Source organism: Punctularia strigosozonata (genome assembly GCF_000264995.1).
Source record: "Punctularia strigosozonata HHB-11173 SS5 unplaced genomic scaffold PUNSTscaffold_8, whole genome shotgun sequence".
In the NCBI taxonomy this organism is placed as follows: Eukaryota; Fungi; Basidiomycota; class Agaricomycetes; order Corticiales; family Punctulariaceae; genus Punctularia; species Punctularia strigosozonata.
In genome coordinates, this window is record NW_006767440.1 from 1,602,951 (window position 1) to 1,621,699 (window position 18,749).

Here is an 18,749-nt window from a genome sequence, read left to right on the forward strand (position 1 = left end):
AGTGACAAGGCCCAAGCATGTCGCTTCCTCCCCCCAATAGAAGACCAGAGTTATCGGAGTGGTTCCGCGCTCAGGCCGGGACAGATCAAGCTTCCTCTTCAATTCGTCATCCGAGACGGACGGGAGACGATCGACGTGCCTTCTCCCTCTTCCCTGCTGAGGCACTCCTCTTCCGATCGTAATGTTGTCTTTGACCTCGACGTGCGCCGCGACCTTGACCATCTTCCTCCCATTACAATCGAGCGCCTTCACGCCTACCTTCCCCGAGCGTGCCCCAGACCGTCGCCGAGTCGCTTTGACGTTGGAGGTCTGTCAGCGTCCAGGGTTTGACTACGTTATATACAGTCACATGTACTGGGGGTAAGTGCGAACAGTCCGCACATGCACGATATATGCTGACCGACCTTACCTCCGCGCAGACCACACTGGTGACTCGAGACCCTTTACGGACAGCACTTTGCATCGTCAGCAGGGACACCGATGAGATGTGCCATCCACAAGATTCACAGCCATTGTCTTCCGACTTCCTTCCCGCGGACCGGACAGGATACCAAGACAGGACAGGATGGACGCCTGTCGCCCCTTCCCCGCTCGCGCGCGATCTCTTTGAGGCCGACAGCGCGTACCTAGTTGATGCACAGGGACATCGTCCAGGCCATCTCTATCTGCTCGCTCGAACCTCGGCTGATGGGTGTTGGTTCTACCTTGCGAGAGCTAGCATGCACGACAGGCGTCTGCTCATAGGGAAACCTAGATGACCGGTCGCGTGTCGGATGACGGGACTCTTTCTCGGTGTCCTGGGAGCTTTAACGCCATGTGCCGGGCATCCGTCCATGCCAATTTTAGGTCATATTTTAGGAATGAGAACTACAAAGAAGCAGCTACGGGAGGGCGTAGGACAAGACGCTTGATCATTGACGTCACGGTGAGTAAGCGGCTTTGCTATTTTCGATTGCATTCGTTGCAAGATGTGAGTACTAAGCATCGGGCTTGAGTCGAGGTAAGATCTTACCCCCCCGGTGTACTCAAAGCCAACATGCCGCTCCCTCCGGCCGCAGAGGACCAAAGCTTTTGGCATGTCTCCGCTCTCGAGGCGGGTACACTTCATCTGCCCCTGGAACTCGTCATTGCGGGAGCGCAGGAGACGATTGTCGTACCTGCACTGTCTTTCCTCTTACGGCACTCCTCTACGGGCCGCACGGTCGTCTTCGATTTGGGTGTGCGCCGCGACTTCGAAAACCTCCCCCCGAAGACAGTCGAGCGCGTGCACAAGTTTTTTTGTCCCAGCGTACCACAAACCGTTACCGAGTCACTCGCAATCGGTGGGCTTCAAGCGAGTGACGTTGACTACGTCATATACAGTCACCTACATTGGGGTCGGTACCGGTCCGTCATCGCATTCGTAAAGGCCACAGCCTAATGAATTCATCGCAGACCACATTGGCGATCCTGGTCCATTCACGAACAGCACCTTCATCGTGGGCGAAGACGCCCATGAGATGTGTGATCCCGGTTATCCACAGGATCCCCATGCCATGGTAGCTTCCGATCTCCTGCCCAGGGAGCGAACGAGGTTCGAGCCGAGAAAGGACTGGACATCTTTAGGTCCTTTCCCGCTCGCCCATGACCTCTTCGGGGACGGTAGCGCATACCTTGTCGATGCGCAGGGCCATTGCCCTGGTCATATCAACCTCCTGGCTCGAACCTCGACTGACGGTGGATGGATCTATCTCGCAGGAGACAGTGCACACGATAGACGCCTCCTCACAGGAGAAGCACAGGAAGCCACCGAGGTGTCGGATGACGGCGTAGTCAGGGCACTTATGCACAGAAACATGGAGCTCGCCGAATCACATATGCGACGTATCGTGGCGCTTTTATCTGAAGAATCGAGGGTGAGGATGATACTTGCGCACGATAAAGATTGGTGGGAGATCAACCGAGGAGGGGAAGCATATTGGCCTGGCAAAATCCCGAGCTTATAGCAGACATCCAGAAAGCGGATTGGACACCGAGAAGCGTCCATACTAGATCTTTGAAACATATGTGCATATATAGGTATGAGAAGGAGGATTTATCATGGGGTATTCTGCGATGGATGAAGAATGCGCATGCGCCAGCGGTATCTTGGAGTGAAGGAATGAAGCAATAACGAACCGGTGTGGAAACTACCTAATCTACTTCCATGTCCCATATCATCACCAGCCCGTCGGACCCCCCGGACACGATACGCTTGTCATTCGGTGAGGACGCGAACGCAACCGATCGAACCGAGCTTTTGTGACCCTGCAGAGGTTTCCCGATGGTCTGCCCCGTCTGTGCGTTCCATATCCGGACCGCGCCATCATACGACCCGGAGACAAAATATTTGCCATCTGGAGAGAACGCGACCGAGTACACCGTGCCCGAGCGCTTTTGCAAGGGACCCAACGTCACCTGGTGGGTCTGGGTATCCCAAACCCGAATCGTCTTGTCCGAGGAGCTGCAGACGCGCTTGCCATCAGGCGAGTACGAGAGCGAGCAGACGTTCCGGCGATCCCCGCTGATCAACTCCCCTACCGGACGGCGTGTATGCACGTCATGAATGCAGATGGAGCCATCGGAAGATCCGGAGGCAATAGACCTGCCGTCGGGAGAGAAGGAGACACTTTGGATCCAGTCCGCGTGTCCTTGTAGAGGCTCGCCAACAGCGACGCCTCCCTGACCAACGTTCCATAGCCGTATCATGCAGTCGTCTGAGCCGGAGCCGATCAATTCCCCGTCTGGCGAGAATGCAACGCACAGCACCCGGCGGGCGTGTCCCTGCTCGAGGACGATTTCTCCTGTGCTGGCATCCCAGAGTCGTACGGTTCCGTCGCTTGAGCCCGAGACTAGGTGCTTCCCGCTCGGGGAGAACGCAACAGAATTGACTTGTTCCGTATGCCCGTAGAGAGTCAGTGATGCACCCGTGGCAACGGTATAAACGCGAATGGCGCCATTCTCTAAGCCCCAAGCAACCCGAGCGGCGTCTGGCGAGAAGGTAACTGAAAGGACTGGAATGAGTAATGAATGATCCTGCGGGGGCCGAAGTGTCAGTGTTGGTCCTGTGGTCTCATGTGAGCATCCGAAAAAGCATTTCAGAGCGTCGTAACGCGTACCGTTTCCAAACACATGCATGATGTTGTTCACAGCACGACGGACTTCTGGCCCGTCCTCCTCCTTCTCGCTAGGTAGCAATCCCCGTAATTTGACGTTCGCGTATGGCATGGCATCACTGGGAAGCGAAGGGAAAGCGCCAAGCGCTAGCAGCAAGTCCTTGATCCGTTGCTTGCGATGGAGATCACTGTCGTCTCCTTCGGCTTCACCTTCAAGAGCTGTGAATAGCATCCGTGAGGCATCGGGGATGTCCATCATACGTCGCCCGCTTTCCTCTAAAATTGACCCGAGCTGTGAGATGGCTAGATGGACCTCACACAAAGAAACTCACTAGACGAAGCTAAGGTGACGAGGACACCGCGATCCTCCTCAGGGAGTTTTCCTTTGATGACTTGGTCCACCAGAACGGGCACAGAAGTATACGGGTCGAGTTCAAGCATGTTCTTGGTGCACAAGGATTCTCGCTCGTAGCGGACGTTTTCTGGAAGATGGGCCAGTGGCTTGTAATCTCTGTCAAGCTCAGGATCGAATACGGATTCATGGATCATCTGGTTTTCCATGACCCGACGAGGTGATCCCAAGGGAGGCGGCCTGTAAAGAGCGCGATCAAGATGGAGAAGATGTAGCAGGTAGCGGAGAACTAACCACCGCCGCTGGTCGTTCGAGCTTCGGTCTGGACGATACGACAGCCTCGTCACAGGCAGGTATTCGATGATTCGCCAAACCAAAGACATTGAAGGATTGGGCTTGAACGGGCGCCACTTTCCTTCGAATGGCCTGAGACGAAGCCCCCAGCGCTGGGCTTCGTACGACATCCAGCGAGAAGCAGGTCCGAATTGATCTGCTTCGAGATTGGGGCTGTTGCCGCCACCACTAGTGTGCATGTCAGGGGCAAGAACATACTTGTATGAGATTTGCTCACATGTCCGAATGTGACCCAGCGAACCACACTTCCTTGATATTACCCTTGGACATAGCTGATGATGAGGATGGGCCGGCCCCGCCGTTCGCGTATTCGGGTAGGAACTTGACACGCAATTCGTCAAGGGCAAGGGCATGCCGGAAGGCGCACACATGCGCCATGCCGGTGGTCGTCTCTGGTAAACTAGGTCCTTTGATGATTCCGATAGACGAGACAGTATCCCTGAGGTGGCGACTACATGAGGGAAGATCATGCTGGACACGCATATCTGACTGACCATGCTCCTACAAAATGAACCTTGACATTGTCGCGTGAAAGGGTGCGCTTGAAATTGGCACACAGAGCCTCTTCGGTGTTATACGCTCCTTTGTGCTGTGAGTCCTTGAACGCACGGTGCCAAATTCGCTTCCGGTGAGCCATAGCAGCGGCGTAAAGTTCGTATGCGCTGCAAGGTCATGTGAGATCTTATACGGTTTCGTGAGGTAGGCACTGAACGTACAATGATATCTGGTCGTTGTTCCCTTCTGGAAGGAGGCCGACCTGATCGAAAGCCGGAGGCTAGATTAAGTCGATGACGATGCGGATGCAGTACCTTCTCTATCATCCCCGCGACCACACGAGCTTGATATGCTCCTCGAGAGAATCCTACCGGGGCCCCAGAAAGTTTATCGATAGTGTAGCACCTCGTATGGACCCGACTTGCCCAATAAGAAAATCCGGTCGTCTTTCCTGTATTTCTCTGAGAGCCATTGATAAGCGCTCAGAACGATCCTCTTGAAGTTCCTGAGAGAATTGACATTCAGGAACAACGTATAGATTGGGCCGAATGAACAAATACCATGCGATAGCCATATCTACCGTATGATCGAATGTTTGCCTCCAATGTCGCGGAGACGCCTTGGATTCCTTGACGAACGTTCCGATACCGCTGTTGTAGTACGTCAGCTGATCCTCGTTCTTCTCCAGTCGACTGTAAAGCTCGACGACGTTCGTGTTCTGTTCAAGAATGCACTTAGTGAGGGGAGCGAAGATGTCAAGGTGGTCTGACCTTCATTCCGAACTGGTTCGCAGTTCCGTCGATACAAACTACGAGATTCCTGCCCGTACAGCCGCACGGAGGCGATTGAGCGCTCTTCCTTTCTGATATTGCAGGCTTGGTGCCTGGTCCATTGTCGACGTTGGTGCCATTGGACGCTGACGTCAACGTGGGCGTTCCTGGGGTTGGAAGGGTGACGGGGCTGAGCTCTGTGGGCGAAGACATCTTCTCGTCAACGAACTCCATGAGTGTCAAGCCTTCTTAATCCGAGTTCGAGGGAATGACTGGAACGCAGATATCTGGCGATTCGCCGTCTTTAATAGACTCGTGTCCGAGACAATGTACCCAAAATAGATTGCCAGCAACGCCTTAGCCCCAAGGCAGTCGTTAAGGCGTTGGTCAAGCGAGGTGATCGGGAAACCCGCTCATCGCAGTGATTGGGTTCGCTGTCAGCGGTTGGGAAAGAGTTTGGTGAAAGTGAAGACGTGTTTCTGGCTCGGATATGGATGCTTACGCTGAATCATATACGGAGCATGTCAAATCGAGGGCGTGATGGTATGGAAGATATCGCCTGGACCAACTCGCGGTGCAGCCCATAAGCACGACGACCATGCATATGCACTTCGCTCTATGTGGTTCATTTCCGATGACGAAGACCGTAGTATGTATTCGTTGTCGGACGGAAGATGGGTCGTCCAATACTCAAACCTTCCACGTCTCGTTATACACGGGATCGCAGGCCTATATCGCGTTACACCAGCTTCTACCTGACGATGTTCGCATTGTGGTCTGACGTGCACAGCGACATGCTGTTTGGTAACTCCGGTCGACCTTCGCCTCGTGCGGACAGCACCCTTGCGTTCCAGCGTTTCTTTCCTCTGACTTGGGATCGCCAGAAAGATACATGTAACATAATGGAGGGTAATCAATGGTAGGAGGTAGGCAGGTAGATTGCCGACTTGGTCCCGGTAGTGGAACAGCCGGTTGCTGCGCTGCACGTCCCAGGGAGTACTGTCGGAAGGTACCGGTACCTAAACAGGCAATTATGTCAATTACACAGGGGCGCGCACCACGCGCACATACGTGTCGTCTTCCAGGCTTCCTGCCCTCGTCCTCCGTGTCCCGAGAACGCTATGGCGCATTGTGCGCGCGATACATAGTTCACGATCGCGAGACAATCGCAGAACTACATGACCAGTTGCAACCGCAATCGCGACTCGCGTCAGTAATGCTTCCCGCCCGTAGCCCCTCTGAGGCAAGGATAGAAACAAGCAGTGACACGGAAATACAGGCGTTGCTCGCACAGAATGACTCGTTGCTTGATCATGAGCGAGTGCACTCACTGCGTGGACGACACAACTAGCTTGCCCTGGTCGCTCGGCTTCCCCCTGAAGTGCTTGCTGCCCCTTTTCCGCATTTGCACACCCATCAAAGCTAGCGTACGCCATTTCCCCTCGAGTAGCATTTTCCAACGTTAGTGTGCAGTTGCATTGGACGTGGGTGACCTTTGGACGGCAGCGGGAGGTCGATGGACCGTATGGAGTCTACGACCCTATCCGCTCCAGGATTGACGTATGCGATCTTCTGGAGCATATTGCAATGCCTCTGAACGTATCGTTGAAATTCGATCGCGCAGATCAGGCTTGGAACGCGTGGCTTCTTCGGATGTTTCTCGAAAACCGCTGTTCAGTTTCGGACGATAGGACACGCCGTGCGGTGCTTGCATTACGCTCTGGCCGTGGAGTAAGATGTGAGTGTATACGACGACTCGCATATGAATGGTCTTGAGCAATGTAGGTTATCCGGATTCGGGAGCGGCCGGCGAACACTGTGGAACGGATCTTGCACATGGAGAGGGGCGACAATAGCTGCTGCGTCATTCAGGAGGGGGACCCCCAGACCACGAGATTTTGCGCTTAGCGGACTCTCCAGCAGGTATTGGGGAAAAGACCAAGCTGAGGGCCCCGAGACTGAAGAATGAGGAAAAGAGAGGTTTCCATCCAGCCATTTATACGGAATCTCAAGGAGATACGGACGGAGTACAGGATAGATAGATACGCACGTGTGTAGGGAGCCCAAAAAGGGGTAGCGGCACGCCGAGCCGGTTCGTCAGATCGGTCGGGCCGCGCCAATCTTGCACGGTCCTCAAAATGTCGGCAGGACCATGCTCGCCATCGTACCTCGATGTCCGCGACACCCCGCGTCATCCGCCTCGTATTCAACAAGAAGACGCTCGCCTATGCCTCAGCGGGCACTGTGGTCGCTGCCGGCGGCGGTTACTGGTATCTGAACTCGGGGCCTGCTTACCCCTTACCGACCCTTCAGACCCGAAGGCCGCCTCCGCCATGGACGCCGCCGTCGAGGGAGACGATGCTGGACAACCTGAAGGCGTCAGGCAGCTCGAGTGAGGAGGAGTTCGACCTACTGATTGTTGGCGGTGGTGCTACCGGAGCGGGTGTGGCGGTTGATGCTGCCACGCGCGGGTTGAAGGTCGCTTTGGTCGAACGAGACGACTTTTCGGCAGGTGAGTCTACATCCGTATATGACGGTCACTCAAGGAAACTCAGTATTCACATAGGTACATCCTCCAAATCCACGAAGTTGGTCCATGGTGGTGTGCGTTACTTGCAGAAGGCGGTCATGGAGCTCGACTATGAGCAGTACAAGCTCGTAAGGGAAGCCCTTCACGAGCGGAAAATCTTCTTGCAGACCGCGCCCTACCTCTCGCACATGTTGCCCATCATGCTGCCGATCTACAAGTAAGCCCCTCGCGCATGGCTTTAGAGGGTCACTCCTGACGCAGACTTAGGTACTGGCAAGTGCCTTACTACTGGGTCGGTTGCAAGATGTACGACATACTCGCCGGCAAGGAGAACATGGAGAGCTCGTACCTCATGAGCCGCGGCAAGGCAATGGAAGCCTTTCCGATGCTGAAGAGCGACGGCCTCGTTGGCGCCTTGGTGTACTATGATGGTAAGCTACCCCTAAATCGCGATTCCAAGCGGGGATTTGAACCTCTCGCTCCAAGGGCAGCATAATGACTCCAGAATGAACGTTGCGTTGATCATGACGGCGGTCAAGCACGGAGCGACTGTTGCAAACCACACGGAGGTCATCGCCCTTCACAAAGACGCCACCGGCAAGCTCAACGGCGCCCGCGTCAAGGACAAGCTCACTGGCGAAGAGTGGAACGTGAAGTGCAAGGTATACATCCTTGTATCGATTCACATGAATGTCTGTTGCTCAACGTGTACTAGGGTATCGTCAACGCCACGGGTCCCTTCTCCGACTCGCTCCTGAGCATGGACAACCCGAGCCACAAACCCATCGTTCAAGCCGCATCTGGTATCCACATCACCCTCCCGAACTACTACTCCCCGCGCACGATGGGTCTCCTCGACCCCGCCACCTCGGACGGCCGCGTGATCTTCTTCCTGCCCTGGCAGGGCAACACCATCGCCGGTACGACCGACACCGCTGCTGAAGTGACCGAGGAGCCGCGCGCGCAGGAGGAAGAAATCCGGTGGGTGCTCGAGGAGGTCCGTCGCTACCTCTCGCCGGACATCAAGGTCCGCCGGGGCGACGTGCTCAGCGCGTGGAGCGGCCTGCGGCCGCTCGTGCGCAACCCGAATGCGGCGAGCACCGAGGGCCTCGTCCGGAACCACATGATCAACTTGAGCGACAGCGGCCTGCTCACGATCGCCGGCGGGAAGTGGACGACGTACCGCGCGATGGCGGAGGAGACGGTGGACGAGGCGGTGAAGGCGTTCGGGCTCAAGCCGAAGAACGGGTGCGTGACGGAGCGCGTGCAGCTCGTCGGCAGCGACGCGTGGAGCAGGAACATGTTCATCGGCTTGATTCAGCGCGTGAGTCTCGATGATGACCAGTATGGAATGAGGGAGAGCTGATGGTATACCGTAGTACGGTCTTGACACTGAGGTTGCAAAGCACCTTGCGGAGAACTACGGTGACCGCGCTTGGACGGTATGCTCTCTTGCCGAGCCCACTGGAGCATCGTGGCCCCTGCACGGTGTTCGCCTCAGCCCTGCGTACCCTTGTACGTCTCTTTCGTATGTGGTCGCAGGCTGATCACTGACGATGACTCTGTAGACATCGAGGCCGAGGTGCGCTACGCGGTCAGGCACGAGTACGCGCAGACGGCGGTGGACGTCCTCGCCCGTCGCACGCGACTGTCGTTCCTGAACGCGCAGGCGGCGTTTGACGCGCTCCCGCGCGTGGTCGAGATCATGGGCGAGGAGATGGGCTGGAACCTCGCGCGGAAGACGAAGGAGCTGGAGCGCGCGACGGCCTTCCTCGCGAGCATGGGCCTGCAGGAGGGCATCGCGCCCCCACCGCTGCACCCGCGAAACCTCGTCGAGAAGGTCGAGAGCGCGCTGTACACCGGCCTCGGCACGCGCACCCGCGCGCCGACGTCTGCTGTCGCGTACAGCCGTGCGCAGTTCGAGGCGGGCGAGGTGGACGCGTTGAAGGTGGCGTTCGAAGGCCGGGCGAAGATCGTGCCGCCTGCGGACGGGAAGCAGGAGCCGGCGAGGTTGCTCGAGACCGAGGACGTGCGCTCGCTCGTGGGCGGGCTGCATGGTCTCGAGTTGGTGAGCGATAAGGACGTCAAGTATGTGCTCGAGGAGGCTGGCTTCGCGGGCAGGAAGGACGTCGACTTTGACGAGTTCGTCGAGGTGAGTGGCTGCTTCGATGACCGATGCGATTATCTGGAAGCTGATGATCGTGCAGATTTGCGCCGAGCTCAAGGAGGTGTCGACGGCGCCGAAGGTGCTTGCCACCGAGAAGGCGGAGAGGAGAAGGATACCGGTCGAGCGCACGGGTGGTGGTGTATGATTGGACCTCGGGGCTTCGTTTCGCTCTCGTAGCGTCGGTCGCTTGGTTCCTTGATAAAATCCGTACCGATAACCATTGTTGTGTGTACGTCTTATTTCACGATACATAGACACGCGTTTACCTGCAGTAAGCCTTGAGATGAGATGGTCTGGGTCTGGGCTAGGTACCGGAGTGGACTCTTTCGTCGGCAAGCGTTGACCTTCGCCCGAACATGCACAAACCTCGTTCAATCGCGTGATGCTACAAAACTTAGACCACGTCCAGAAGCATGCGTAGGTTCCAGGCGTTCGGGATCAAACGAAACATATCATTGCCTGATAAAGATAGCGGCTCTCATGTCAGAGCTCGCAGCTGGGGCGGGCGTAGATGACACGCCAACACATTGTATACGTGGATTACGTCGAAGGCGACCCCGTACTATATGCTCTGTGACTGGTTGAGGACCGTCCATGATTACGGTCTCCTACGTCCGAATCTCCATCGGCGACGGATGAATAGAGTAGAGTGGCAACTCGGACTTACAGCGCCGATTCCGCACTGTACCTCAGCCGTTGTTTCCACCCCACCAGAAGCATCAGGACATACGACAATAGAATAGCAAAAGAAGCACTTCGTGATGGCTGTAAAGTCTTCTGGGAGGATATATGCAACGGCAATCCGAGGCACGAATGCGATCCGTGAGGTGGACCAGAACCCAAATACACCAAGAACCGGCTTCGGCGCGCTTTAACGGACATTCGGACTAAACGGCATGCCTTTGTATGTGGCCGGAGAGAGCGCTCGGATGGCTTCAATATGCCGTGGGCTTTGAATGCCGAATTATGCCAGAGCGGCGTGTCCACGTCCTGCGCTGGTGAGTTTCCGCGACGGAAAAGGGGTAGCAATCTATACGTCTTCGAGAACCGGACAGTGGTACATAACTTACGCGTACGGTACAAAGAACACGCTGACGATGTGCATCGATGTAGGTGCGTGCTGCCATCCTGAGGCTCCCGTGAGACCGTCAGCAGTCTTTTCTTGTTCCCTTTCAGCCACGACAGGCGGCGCGTTCCGCAGGGCTTGAACGAACTCTCGGAAAGTGTGTGACCAGGTCCCCCTTCCCGACTCGTTTGACAGAAGGCTTCGTGTTCCGTCGTGACCTGCCGCGATGCGGACGCGAGGCACGCTTGGACGGAGAACCCCCCAGACAGCCTGAAGAGCTGCGACCAACCTTGCTGAGACGGGAAACGGATAAGGTGCATGATGTGCCCTGCGCGTTCCAGCGGATTGTAGACCGAGAGGATAGACGTGCACGACGTCGAGGGCGAGAGCAAGAGGACCGCTCAGTGGCAGGGGTCCGCATAGCACGCTCTCTCTCTTAGACGACGTCGACGAGGAATACATGCGTACGGACCGATTTGTTATTCTGCGCCGAGCCCTCCGACGAAGCCGCAGAACCTGGCAGGCGCAAGGCAAGGAACGAGCGCGTGGGGTCGGAGGCCCAGATGAACTCCATGGTCTGGAAATGAAGTCACACACCCCACCCGTAAAGCCACCTGGCCGATTGCCATAAGAGCCAACTGCGGGCCCTGCGTCCCGTCTCGTCTCTCATCATGGCTCCTCCTAGCCCGACCGTCGAGAGACACGAAACGTTCACCTCCAGGTCCGCCGAGGAGTCGCGCCGCCGCCGTGCGTCCGATGCCACCTCCAAGTCGTCCCCGAGCTTCAGCAACCTGACCGTACGTTGCCCTCGCCGTGTTCGTCGTCGATGGCAGATCATGATTGACGTTCCTGATTACAGCCGATGTGGGCGGGTATCGCTGGCATGCTCACCGACGGGAGCACGGGCATCGAGCTCGCTCTCTCGATCCACGATGGCATCTACACGACCGACTTCCAGACCGCGCTTCTCCCTTATGACAAGAAAAATCCCGACGCGCAATCCGAGGCGATCGAGGAGCTCATCATCGACACCCTGCGCAGGTTCAGCAAAGACCATATGTGCAAGTTCATCGGTGCCGGCATCACCATGGCCCTCCTTAAGGAGGTGCGTTGTTCCAGATCACTACTGCGAAGATGGCGTTTCTCATGCTCGTTCAGGCTCCGAACCTCTGCACTCGTCTTTGGCTCGAGCTCGATATCGTGCCCATTGTCTTCAACATCAAGGTGCGCTCGCTCGCTCGCACGTCATCGGATATCTGGCTAACGGCCGCAATCTCAGCCGTACCACACCGAATCCAAGACCCGTCCGAACATCAAGCACCGTGTCTCGTACGGCCCCTCGGCGGTGGCGTCCGGCGCCGCGTCCGGCTCGCAAACCCCGGCCGTCCTCGTGGATGCCGCGCAGGCCCAAGGTCTCCTCAAGCACCTCGGCGTCCAGAGCGCGACCGGCAAGCTCCCCATTCCCCGCAACGTGGACGAGCAGTCCGACTCGGCCGCCCGAAAATGCCTCATGTACTTTGGCCCGGGTAACAACCCGCGCCTCGAGATCGGCCCCCGTAACCAGGTCTTGGTAGACGCTGCGGGCAAGATCCATCTCATCGGTGCGAACGATTCGTGTTTTGGGGCTGCCGACATCATCTCACGCGATATGCTCAGATGACCTCGACGAATACCGTAAGGGCGTCCACGGAGGCACATGGGAGGCGGTTATCGCCATGGCCGAGGAACTCCGTGAGAAGAACGTCAAGATCGGCTTCTTTTCGTCTACCCCACAAGGAGGTGAGGTTTACATCCGGTGGCTGTGTTCGTGCGGGGAACGCTCATGCCCGCCAATCGTTTCCCAGGAGGAGTCGCTCTGGTGAGTGCCTTGCGACTGGACCATTCCCGGCGAAGGTCGAGCGTGGCTTGATTTCTCTTTGCATCGCAGATGCGACATGCCCTTATCCGGTTCTTGACCCTCCTCGACGTCGACGCGAGGTGGTATGTCCCCAACCCGTCGCCGCAGGTGTTCAGGACGACCAAGAACAACCACAACATCCTCCAGGGCGTCGCCGCCCCCGATGTTCGCCTCACCGACGAACAGAAGGAGGCCTTCGACGCTTGGATCCTCAAGAACGGGCTTCGCTGGACTGCCGAGGGTGGCCCTCTTGCACCCGGCGGCGTCGACATCGCCTTCATCGGTCAGTCCCGTGGTCCCGCAGAACGCGTTTGGAATCAACTATCCTGACGACTTTTGCACTCCAGACGACCCTCAGATGCCGGGTCTGATCCCGCTCATCAAGAAGGTCCGACCGGATCTCCCGATCATCTACCGCTCGCACATCGAGATCCGCAGCGACCTCGTGCACAAGAAGGGCTCCCCCCAGGAGGAAGTCTGGCAGTACCTCTGGAAGAACATCCAGCTCGCGGACATGTTCATCAGCCACCCGGTGAACAAGTTCGTGCCGAGCGACGTGCCGGTCGAGAAGCTCTCCCTCCTCGGCGCTGCCACGGACTGGCTCGATGGTTTGAACAAGCACCTCGATTCTTGGGACTCGCAGTTTGTAAGTGGTCACACCCCGACGTCTTGTGGAGCTGCTCCGTACTCACGTCATCCTGCAGTACATGGGCGAGTTCCGGGGGCTCTGCATCAGGGAGAAGATGAACACGCTCGCGTGGCCGCAACGTGACTATGTCGTCCAGGTCGCGCGGTTCGACCCGTCAAAGGGTATCCCGCACGTCATCGACTCCTACTCGAGGTTGCGCCAGCTCCTCGCGAAGCACGGCATGCCCGAGGCCGACCACCCGCAGCTTTTGGTCTGCGGTCACGGCGCCGTCGACGACCCCGACGCCAGCATCATCTACGACGAGACCCTCCGCCTCATCAACGACACGTACTCGGAGTACGCGCAGGACATTGTTGTCATGAGGATCCCGCCCAGCGACCAACGTGAGTCGCGTTTCCTCTCCGGGTTTTTTCCACGTTTCAGCTAACGATCCTTTGTACCTAGTTCTTAACGCCCTCATGGCGAACGGTAAGATCGCCCTCCAGCTATCCACCCGCGAGGGCTTCGAAGTCAAGGTCTCCGAGGCGCTGCACGCCGGCATCCCCGTCGTCGCCTCGCGCACGGGCGGCATCCCGCTCCAGATCCAGCACGGCAAGTCGGGCTACCTCGTCGACGCCGGCGACAACGCGAGCGTTGCCCAGCACCTGTTCGAGCTCTACACCGACAAGGCGCTGTACAAGCGCGTGAGCGAGTTTGCGGCGAACAACGTCTCGGACGAGGTCGGCACCGTCGGGAACGCGTCGGCGTGGATGTACCTCGCGATGATGTACGTCTGCCGCGGCGCGAAGCTCAAGCCGAACGGCCGCTGGTTGAACGACATGATGAGGGAGGAGATGGGCAAGCCGCTCGCGCCTGGCGAGCCGCAGCTGCCGCGCACCGGCCTTAACATCCAGGGTTGAGCGGGCTTTCGCTTCATACCGGTTGATCTCGATTGGGGAATCATCGTAAAACGTGTACCGTGTCTCGTCTTGCTGTATAACAACGTCTTGTATGTAGAGTAGATCACAGGTGTAGAAATTCAAGGGAAGCAGAAAAGCGATGTTTCTACTATGCGCCAATCTGATCGAACCGCTCGCCCCGAGTCCAGACTTCAAGATCAGCGATGTTACGAAGCTCCTTGGTGGAGCTTGACATGCTGTTGACTGGTCTAAGAGAGGCGATACTGTTAGCCGTGCCTCATTTAAACCCGGTGGCATCAATGGCGAGCGAAAAGGACAGGCGAGGTCAAGGGCTTGGATGTACTGTGCAGGCCGTAAGAAGAAAAGAAACAGAAGAATAAGAATAAGCTACAGATTTGCCGGTGTACAGACTCCGGGACTTGCAAGCGAGTTGAAGTTGATTCTCGAGTATGCAGAACATACCTGATCATGAAAGTCAGTTGTCCATGCGAAAAGATTTCCGACACGGGGAATCGAACCCCGGGCTATCGCGCACCCAAATCACGTGACCACCGATTAGTCAGCTGCTGAGAGGCGATAATGTTGGCCACTACACCATATCGGATTGACAATGCTGGTAACATAGAAGACCTATGTTTCGCACCGAAGACAACCGAGCCCCGGTTTCTTCGTCCGAGGACTTGAGACCGAATCCTTAGCCTAGGTAGTCACCTCGAGAGCTCGTTCATCGGAAAAGGATTTGCATAAGCACAGAATGAGTCTAATCCCTTGATCACGGATGCCCCATCTCACACCATTTTATGGTCCGCACCCATCGAAGATGGTGCGCGGGCGATTCAGTACGTATCAGCGCCACACAGATTATTACTTTCGTAACGGACGTAAATCATGTCGGATCATAGGAGTGACAAACGCGACAACCGATAAAACAACAGAGACAAGTCGAGGGGGATAAAAGACTGCAACTCATGTCTTCATTGCGTTCTCGACATCCGACGCCTCCGTCTCAGGTGATTCGCCGTCGCAAGATCCCATCTCTGTTCCACTCTCTTCGTCCTCTTCGTCCTCCGCCTCGAATTCGCTGTCCAAATCCGGACCTAGCTTCGCCTTCAGCTCTTCATCCGAAGACTCGAGATCAGCGGTATCATATAGGTATGCTTTGCCGAACTTCTTCTTCACGTGTCGCATTACCACCTTTGGAATTGTATGCCTCTGCGCGTTCAGAGTCAGACAAGCTCTGCGGAAAAAGTTGCAGAACGTACCGTGTCTAGATCTTCCGTTCGAGGAACGTTGGCATCATAATACCAAAGGGGCTGCGAGTTCGGTGAGAGCCCGAGTTCATCTCTGATGTTCTTGAGGATCATCTCTTCATCATACGACGAACGCCGAAATCGGTTGACGTTGAAGTTGTTGTGTAGGGCGACCACGCCAAAGTGACGAGGATGCGAAACCGTGGCATACTTTACAGGAGCATGACAACGTTCTGCCAGGAGAGAGACTATGTGCGGGTAGGCACGGAAGCACGCAATACGGTCAGTAACATCGTCGAGCAATCCGTTTTTAGCGCCATAGTCGATAAGCATGTCGACGGGAAGAGGGATTCCATAATGGAACAACGGGCAGTCGCCTTTGCGCAGATATTTGTCGGTCATCCACGTCGGGAGTCGCCTGATCCCCTTGCGATGCTCTAGAGCAAATTTGAGACATTGCCTTTGCACAGGGGTCAGAGGTTTCCCTGTAGACATGGGCCGTGCGTCGTTGAGGTGTTCCGGTAGGGGGGTTGGCTATCGTCCCAAGAAGACTTTAGTCTTGCATCCACATCGACGAGCAAGCAAAGGCGGGTTTCCGTGGGAATTCAATGAACTCGTGATGTTCACGCTGCCGCGCTGCCGGCACTTGCTCGTTGGCGTCAAGGCGACTAACCACAAGAGCCCCGATACGTGAAGGTTCCAGCCACTCTCATGCGCGTCTGGTTTTTCGCGCTGCGCTCAACCTTTTCGGAAACGGCTGTACTGTGTACCGTCATCGGGTTTCACAAATGAAGGATATAAGCACAATGTGTGTAGGCTTGCGCGGCGAACATGATACGAACTTAATCTCAGAGCGGTGTGATCATATCAATAGCAACTGCAACAACGGAAAGCTATGCGAAGACCGATGGAAAGGAACCAAGAAATATGTCTCCGATACGTGCTCTCATGTCTGACTGCCTGCATCGTCATCCTCTACTCCGCTCTCTTCATCGCTATAATCTTCCGTATCGCTTTCGCTATAATCTTCCATATCGCTTTCGCTTTCAACTGACGACAGCTTTGTCTTCAGTTCTTCGTCCGAAGACTCGCATTCGGCTTCCTCGTCCACGTATTCGGGACCCAACGTCTGCTCCACGTGCTTAGCGACAGCGCAGGGAATTCGACGTTTCTGCTTGTGTTCGCATTCAGTCAAGCTTCGCAAAGGCAATGACGAAACATACCGTCCCCAGTTTCTCTGTCATTGGAACTTCGAGATCCCAATACCAGCGGGGCTGCAAGTTCGGTGACAGTCCGAGCTCTGCTATGATGGTTTGGATAATCGCCGCTTCCTTGTCTGGAGAGGGCTGCAGCCGGTGTTTGTCAAAGTTGTTGTAGAGGGCAATCACACCGAAGTGACGAGGATGCATTACCACCCTATGCTGCAAAGGAATACCACAATCTTTGGCGAGGCGAGAGATGGGGCGGACCACTGACAGGCCAACTATTATGGGCTCTACATCGTCAGAGTATATCTTTTGTTTGATTCCATAGGTGCGGAGCTGTTGGACGGAAACGGGGATGCCATAATGGAATAGAGGGCAGTCGTCTGTGCGCAATTTCTTGTCGGTCATCCAAGTTGGAAGTCGCTTGATCGCCTTGCGGTGTTGTACGGAGAACTTGAGATAGAATTTACGGTCCGAAGATAGAGATGCTGCCGAGGGCATCATTCGATCGAATTGCTCAGAGCTCAATTGATCCGCCTGAGTCAGATTTCTATAGGAGACGAGAGTGAAATAAGCGATGCGGGTGCAGACGACGTCAGTATTGGACCACCTCCCGGAAGCATGCGCTCGGTCGGAAGGAACTCAGGAAGAGGTCCAACAATCTCGTCCGAGGCTGCTGGTAAGCGCCGGCAGGAGTAGGTCAGCAGCCCAAGCATATGGCATCAAACGTCCACGTGCCTGGTCATTACTGTGTACCGTCATCGGGTTTCACAAATGAAGGATATAAGCACAATGTGTGTAGGCTTGCGCGGCGAACATGATACGAACTTAGTCTCAGAGCGGTGTGACCATATAGCAACTTCAACAACGGAAAGCTATGCAAAGACCAATGGAAAGGAACCAAGAAATATGTCTTCGATACGTGCTCTCATGTCTGACTGCCTGCATCATCATCCTCTACTCCGCTCTCTTCATCGCTATAATCTTCCGTATCGCTTTCGCTATAATCTTCCGTATCGCTTTCGTTTTCACCTGACGACAGCTTTGTCTTCAATTCTTCGTCCGAAGACTCGCATTCGGCTTCCTCGTCCACGTATTCGGGACCCAACGTCTCCTTCACATGCTCAGCGACAGCGGGGGGAATTTGAGGTTTCTGCTCGTGTTCGCGTTCAGTCCAGCTTCGCAAAGGCAATGACGAAACATACCGTGCCTAGTTTCTCCGTTATCGGAACACTGAGATCCCAATACCAGAGGGGCTGCGAGTTCGGCGACAGCTCAAGCTCTGCTATGATGGTCTGGATGATCACCGCTTCCCGGTCTGGAGAGGTCTGCAGCTGGTGTTTGTCAAAGTTGTTGTAGAGGGCAATCACACCGTTGTGACGAGGATGCATTACCACCCTATGCTGCAAGGGAATACCGCAACGTTTCGCGAGGTCAGAGACGGGGAGGGACACTGTCAGGCCGACCATTATGGCATCTTCGTTGGTATTGTATATCCCTTGTTTGATGCCATAGGCGCCGAGCTGTCGGACGGAAACGGGGATACCATAATGGAATAGAGGGCAGTCATCTTTGTGCAAATACTTGTCGGTCATCCACATTGGAAGTCGCTTGATTGCCTTGCGGTGTCGTACGGAGAACTTGAGATAAAATTTAGTATCCGAAGATAGAGACGTTGCCGAGGACATCATTCGAACGAACTGCTGGGGCTGGGGTAGGCGAGCTATTGCGACGGCGGTTACTGAGCAGGCTCAAGTCTGCCGAGCTATCGGCACGAGTGGCGTACGTGCAGCGCAGCACCTGGCTGTTCCGCTACCGCGACCACGTCGTCAATCTACCTACCTCAACTGTCACATGACCGTACATGATTCAATCTGAGTTTCATGAAATCGTAATCGTAACTGAAGAAACAGGAGAGCGACCACGCCAACTAGATCCAAACGAGGAGCATGAATTCAAGAAGAGATCTCTGGGAGCCTAT

At 55.8% G+C, this 18,749-nt stretch overlaps 6 protein-coding genes and 1 non-coding gene across 7 annotated transcripts; 3 read left to right on the forward strand and 4 right to left on the reverse strand.

The window, feature by feature from the left end:
- Window positions 1-1,036: 1,036 nt before the first annotated feature.
- PUNSTDRAFT_135594 (Metallo-hydrolase/oxidoreductase) lies at window positions 1,037-1,985 on the forward strand (the record flags this gene model as incomplete). Its single annotated transcript, XM_007385122.1, has 2 exons — window positions 1,037-1,376; window positions 1,435-1,985. The coding sequence occupies 2 exons, from the start codon at window positions 1,037-1,039 to the stop codon at window positions 1,983-1,985; spliced, it is 891 nt and encodes a 296-aa protein (XP_007385184.1).
- A 187-nt stretch (window positions 1,986-2,172) lies between these two features.
- PUNSTDRAFT_135595 (WD40 repeat-like protein) lies at window positions 2,173-5,339 on the reverse strand (the record flags this gene model as incomplete). The annotated part of the gene is made up of 10 exons (XM_007385123.1): window positions 2,173-3,083; window positions 3,138-3,410; window positions 3,467-3,726; window positions 3,781-4,008; window positions 4,058-4,279; window positions 4,335-4,502; window positions 4,557-4,615; window positions 4,741-4,840; window positions 4,896-5,053; window positions 5,106-5,339. The coding sequence occupies 10 exons, from the start codon at window positions 5,337-5,339 to the stop codon at window positions 2,173-2,175; spliced, it is 2,613 nt and encodes an 870-aa protein (XP_007385185.1).
- A 1,921-nt stretch (window positions 5,340-7,260) lies between these two features.
- PUNSTDRAFT_104324 (DAO-domain-containing protein) lies at window positions 7,261-10,072 on the forward strand. The gene is made up of 8 exons (XM_007385124.1): window positions 7,261-7,617; window positions 7,672-7,852; window positions 7,903-8,066; window positions 8,122-8,297; window positions 8,351-8,959; window positions 9,015-9,150; window positions 9,204-9,787; window positions 9,843-10,072. Exons 1-8 carry the CDS (start codon window positions 7,278-7,280, stop codon window positions 9,945-9,947), a joined length of 2,295 nt encoding a protein of 764 aa, XP_007385186.1. The 5' UTR covers window positions 7,261-7,277; the 3' UTR covers window positions 9,948-10,072.
- Window positions 10,073-11,510: 1,438 nt separating this feature from the next.
- Window positions 11,511-14,469, forward strand: PUNSTDRAFT_104328 (trehalose synthase). The gene is made up of 10 exons (XM_007385125.1): window positions 11,511-11,665; window positions 11,728-11,973; window positions 12,027-12,092; window positions 12,148-12,469; window positions 12,525-12,647; window positions 12,713-12,726; window positions 12,796-13,048; window positions 13,113-13,411; window positions 13,470-13,797; window positions 13,859-14,469. Exons 1-10 carry the CDS (start codon window positions 11,540-11,542, stop codon window positions 14,311-14,313), a joined length of 2,232 nt encoding a protein of 743 aa, XP_007385187.1. The 5' UTR covers window positions 11,511-11,539; the 3' UTR covers window positions 14,314-14,469.
- A 341-nt stretch (window positions 14,470-14,810) lies between these two features.
- PUNSTDRAFT_t68 lies at window positions 14,811-14,917 on the reverse strand. Its single transcript has one exon. It is a non-coding gene; the product is annotated as a tRNA-Glu (tRNA).
- A 362-nt stretch (window positions 14,918-15,279) lies between these two features.
- PUNSTDRAFT_135598 (uncharacterized protein) lies at window positions 15,280-16,058 on the reverse strand (the record flags this gene model as incomplete). Its single annotated transcript, XM_007385126.1, has 2 exons — window positions 15,280-15,525; window positions 15,576-16,058. 2 exons carry the CDS (start codon window positions 16,056-16,058, stop codon window positions 15,280-15,282), a joined length of 729 nt encoding a protein of 242 aa, XP_007385188.1.
- A 451-nt stretch (window positions 16,059-16,509) lies between these two features.
- Window positions 16,510-18,510, reverse strand: PUNSTDRAFT_144521 (uncharacterized protein; the record flags this gene model as incomplete). The annotated part of the gene is made up of 3 exons (XM_007385127.1): window positions 18,235-18,510; window positions 16,787-16,984; window positions 16,510-16,734 (listed from the first exon to the last, which is right to left on the reverse strand). Exons 1-3 carry the CDS (start codon window positions 18,457-18,459, stop codon window positions 16,510-16,512), a joined length of 648 nt encoding a protein of 215 aa, XP_007385189.1. The 5' UTR covers window positions 18,460-18,510.
- Between the last annotated feature and the right edge of the window lie 239 nt (window positions 18,511-18,749).

Coding starts and splice junctions, on each gene's coding strand:
- PUNSTDRAFT_104324 (XM_007385124.1), top strand. CDS start 7,278: ATGTCCGCGACACCCCGCGTCATCCGCCTCGTATTCAACAAGAAGACG. Junction 8,298..8,350: donor AGTGGAACGTGAAGTGCAAG/GTATACATCCTT, acceptor AACGTGTACTAG/GGTATCGTCAACGCCACGGG. Junction 9,151..9,203: donor CCTCAGCCCTGCGTACCCTT/GTACGTCTCTTT, acceptor ATGACTCTGTAG/ACATCGAGGCCGAGGTGCGC.
- PUNSTDRAFT_104328 (XM_007385125.1), top strand. CDS start 11,540: ATGGCTCCTCCTAGCCCGACCGTCGAGAGACACGAAACGTTCACCTCC. Junction 13,049..13,112: donor CGTCGACATCGCCTTCATCG/GTCAGTCCCGTG, acceptor TTTGCACTCCAG/ACGACCCTCAGATGCCGGGT. Junction 13,798..13,858: donor GATCCCGCCCAGCGACCAAC/GTGAGTCGCGTT, acceptor CTTTGTACCTAG/TTCTTAACGCCCTCATGGCG.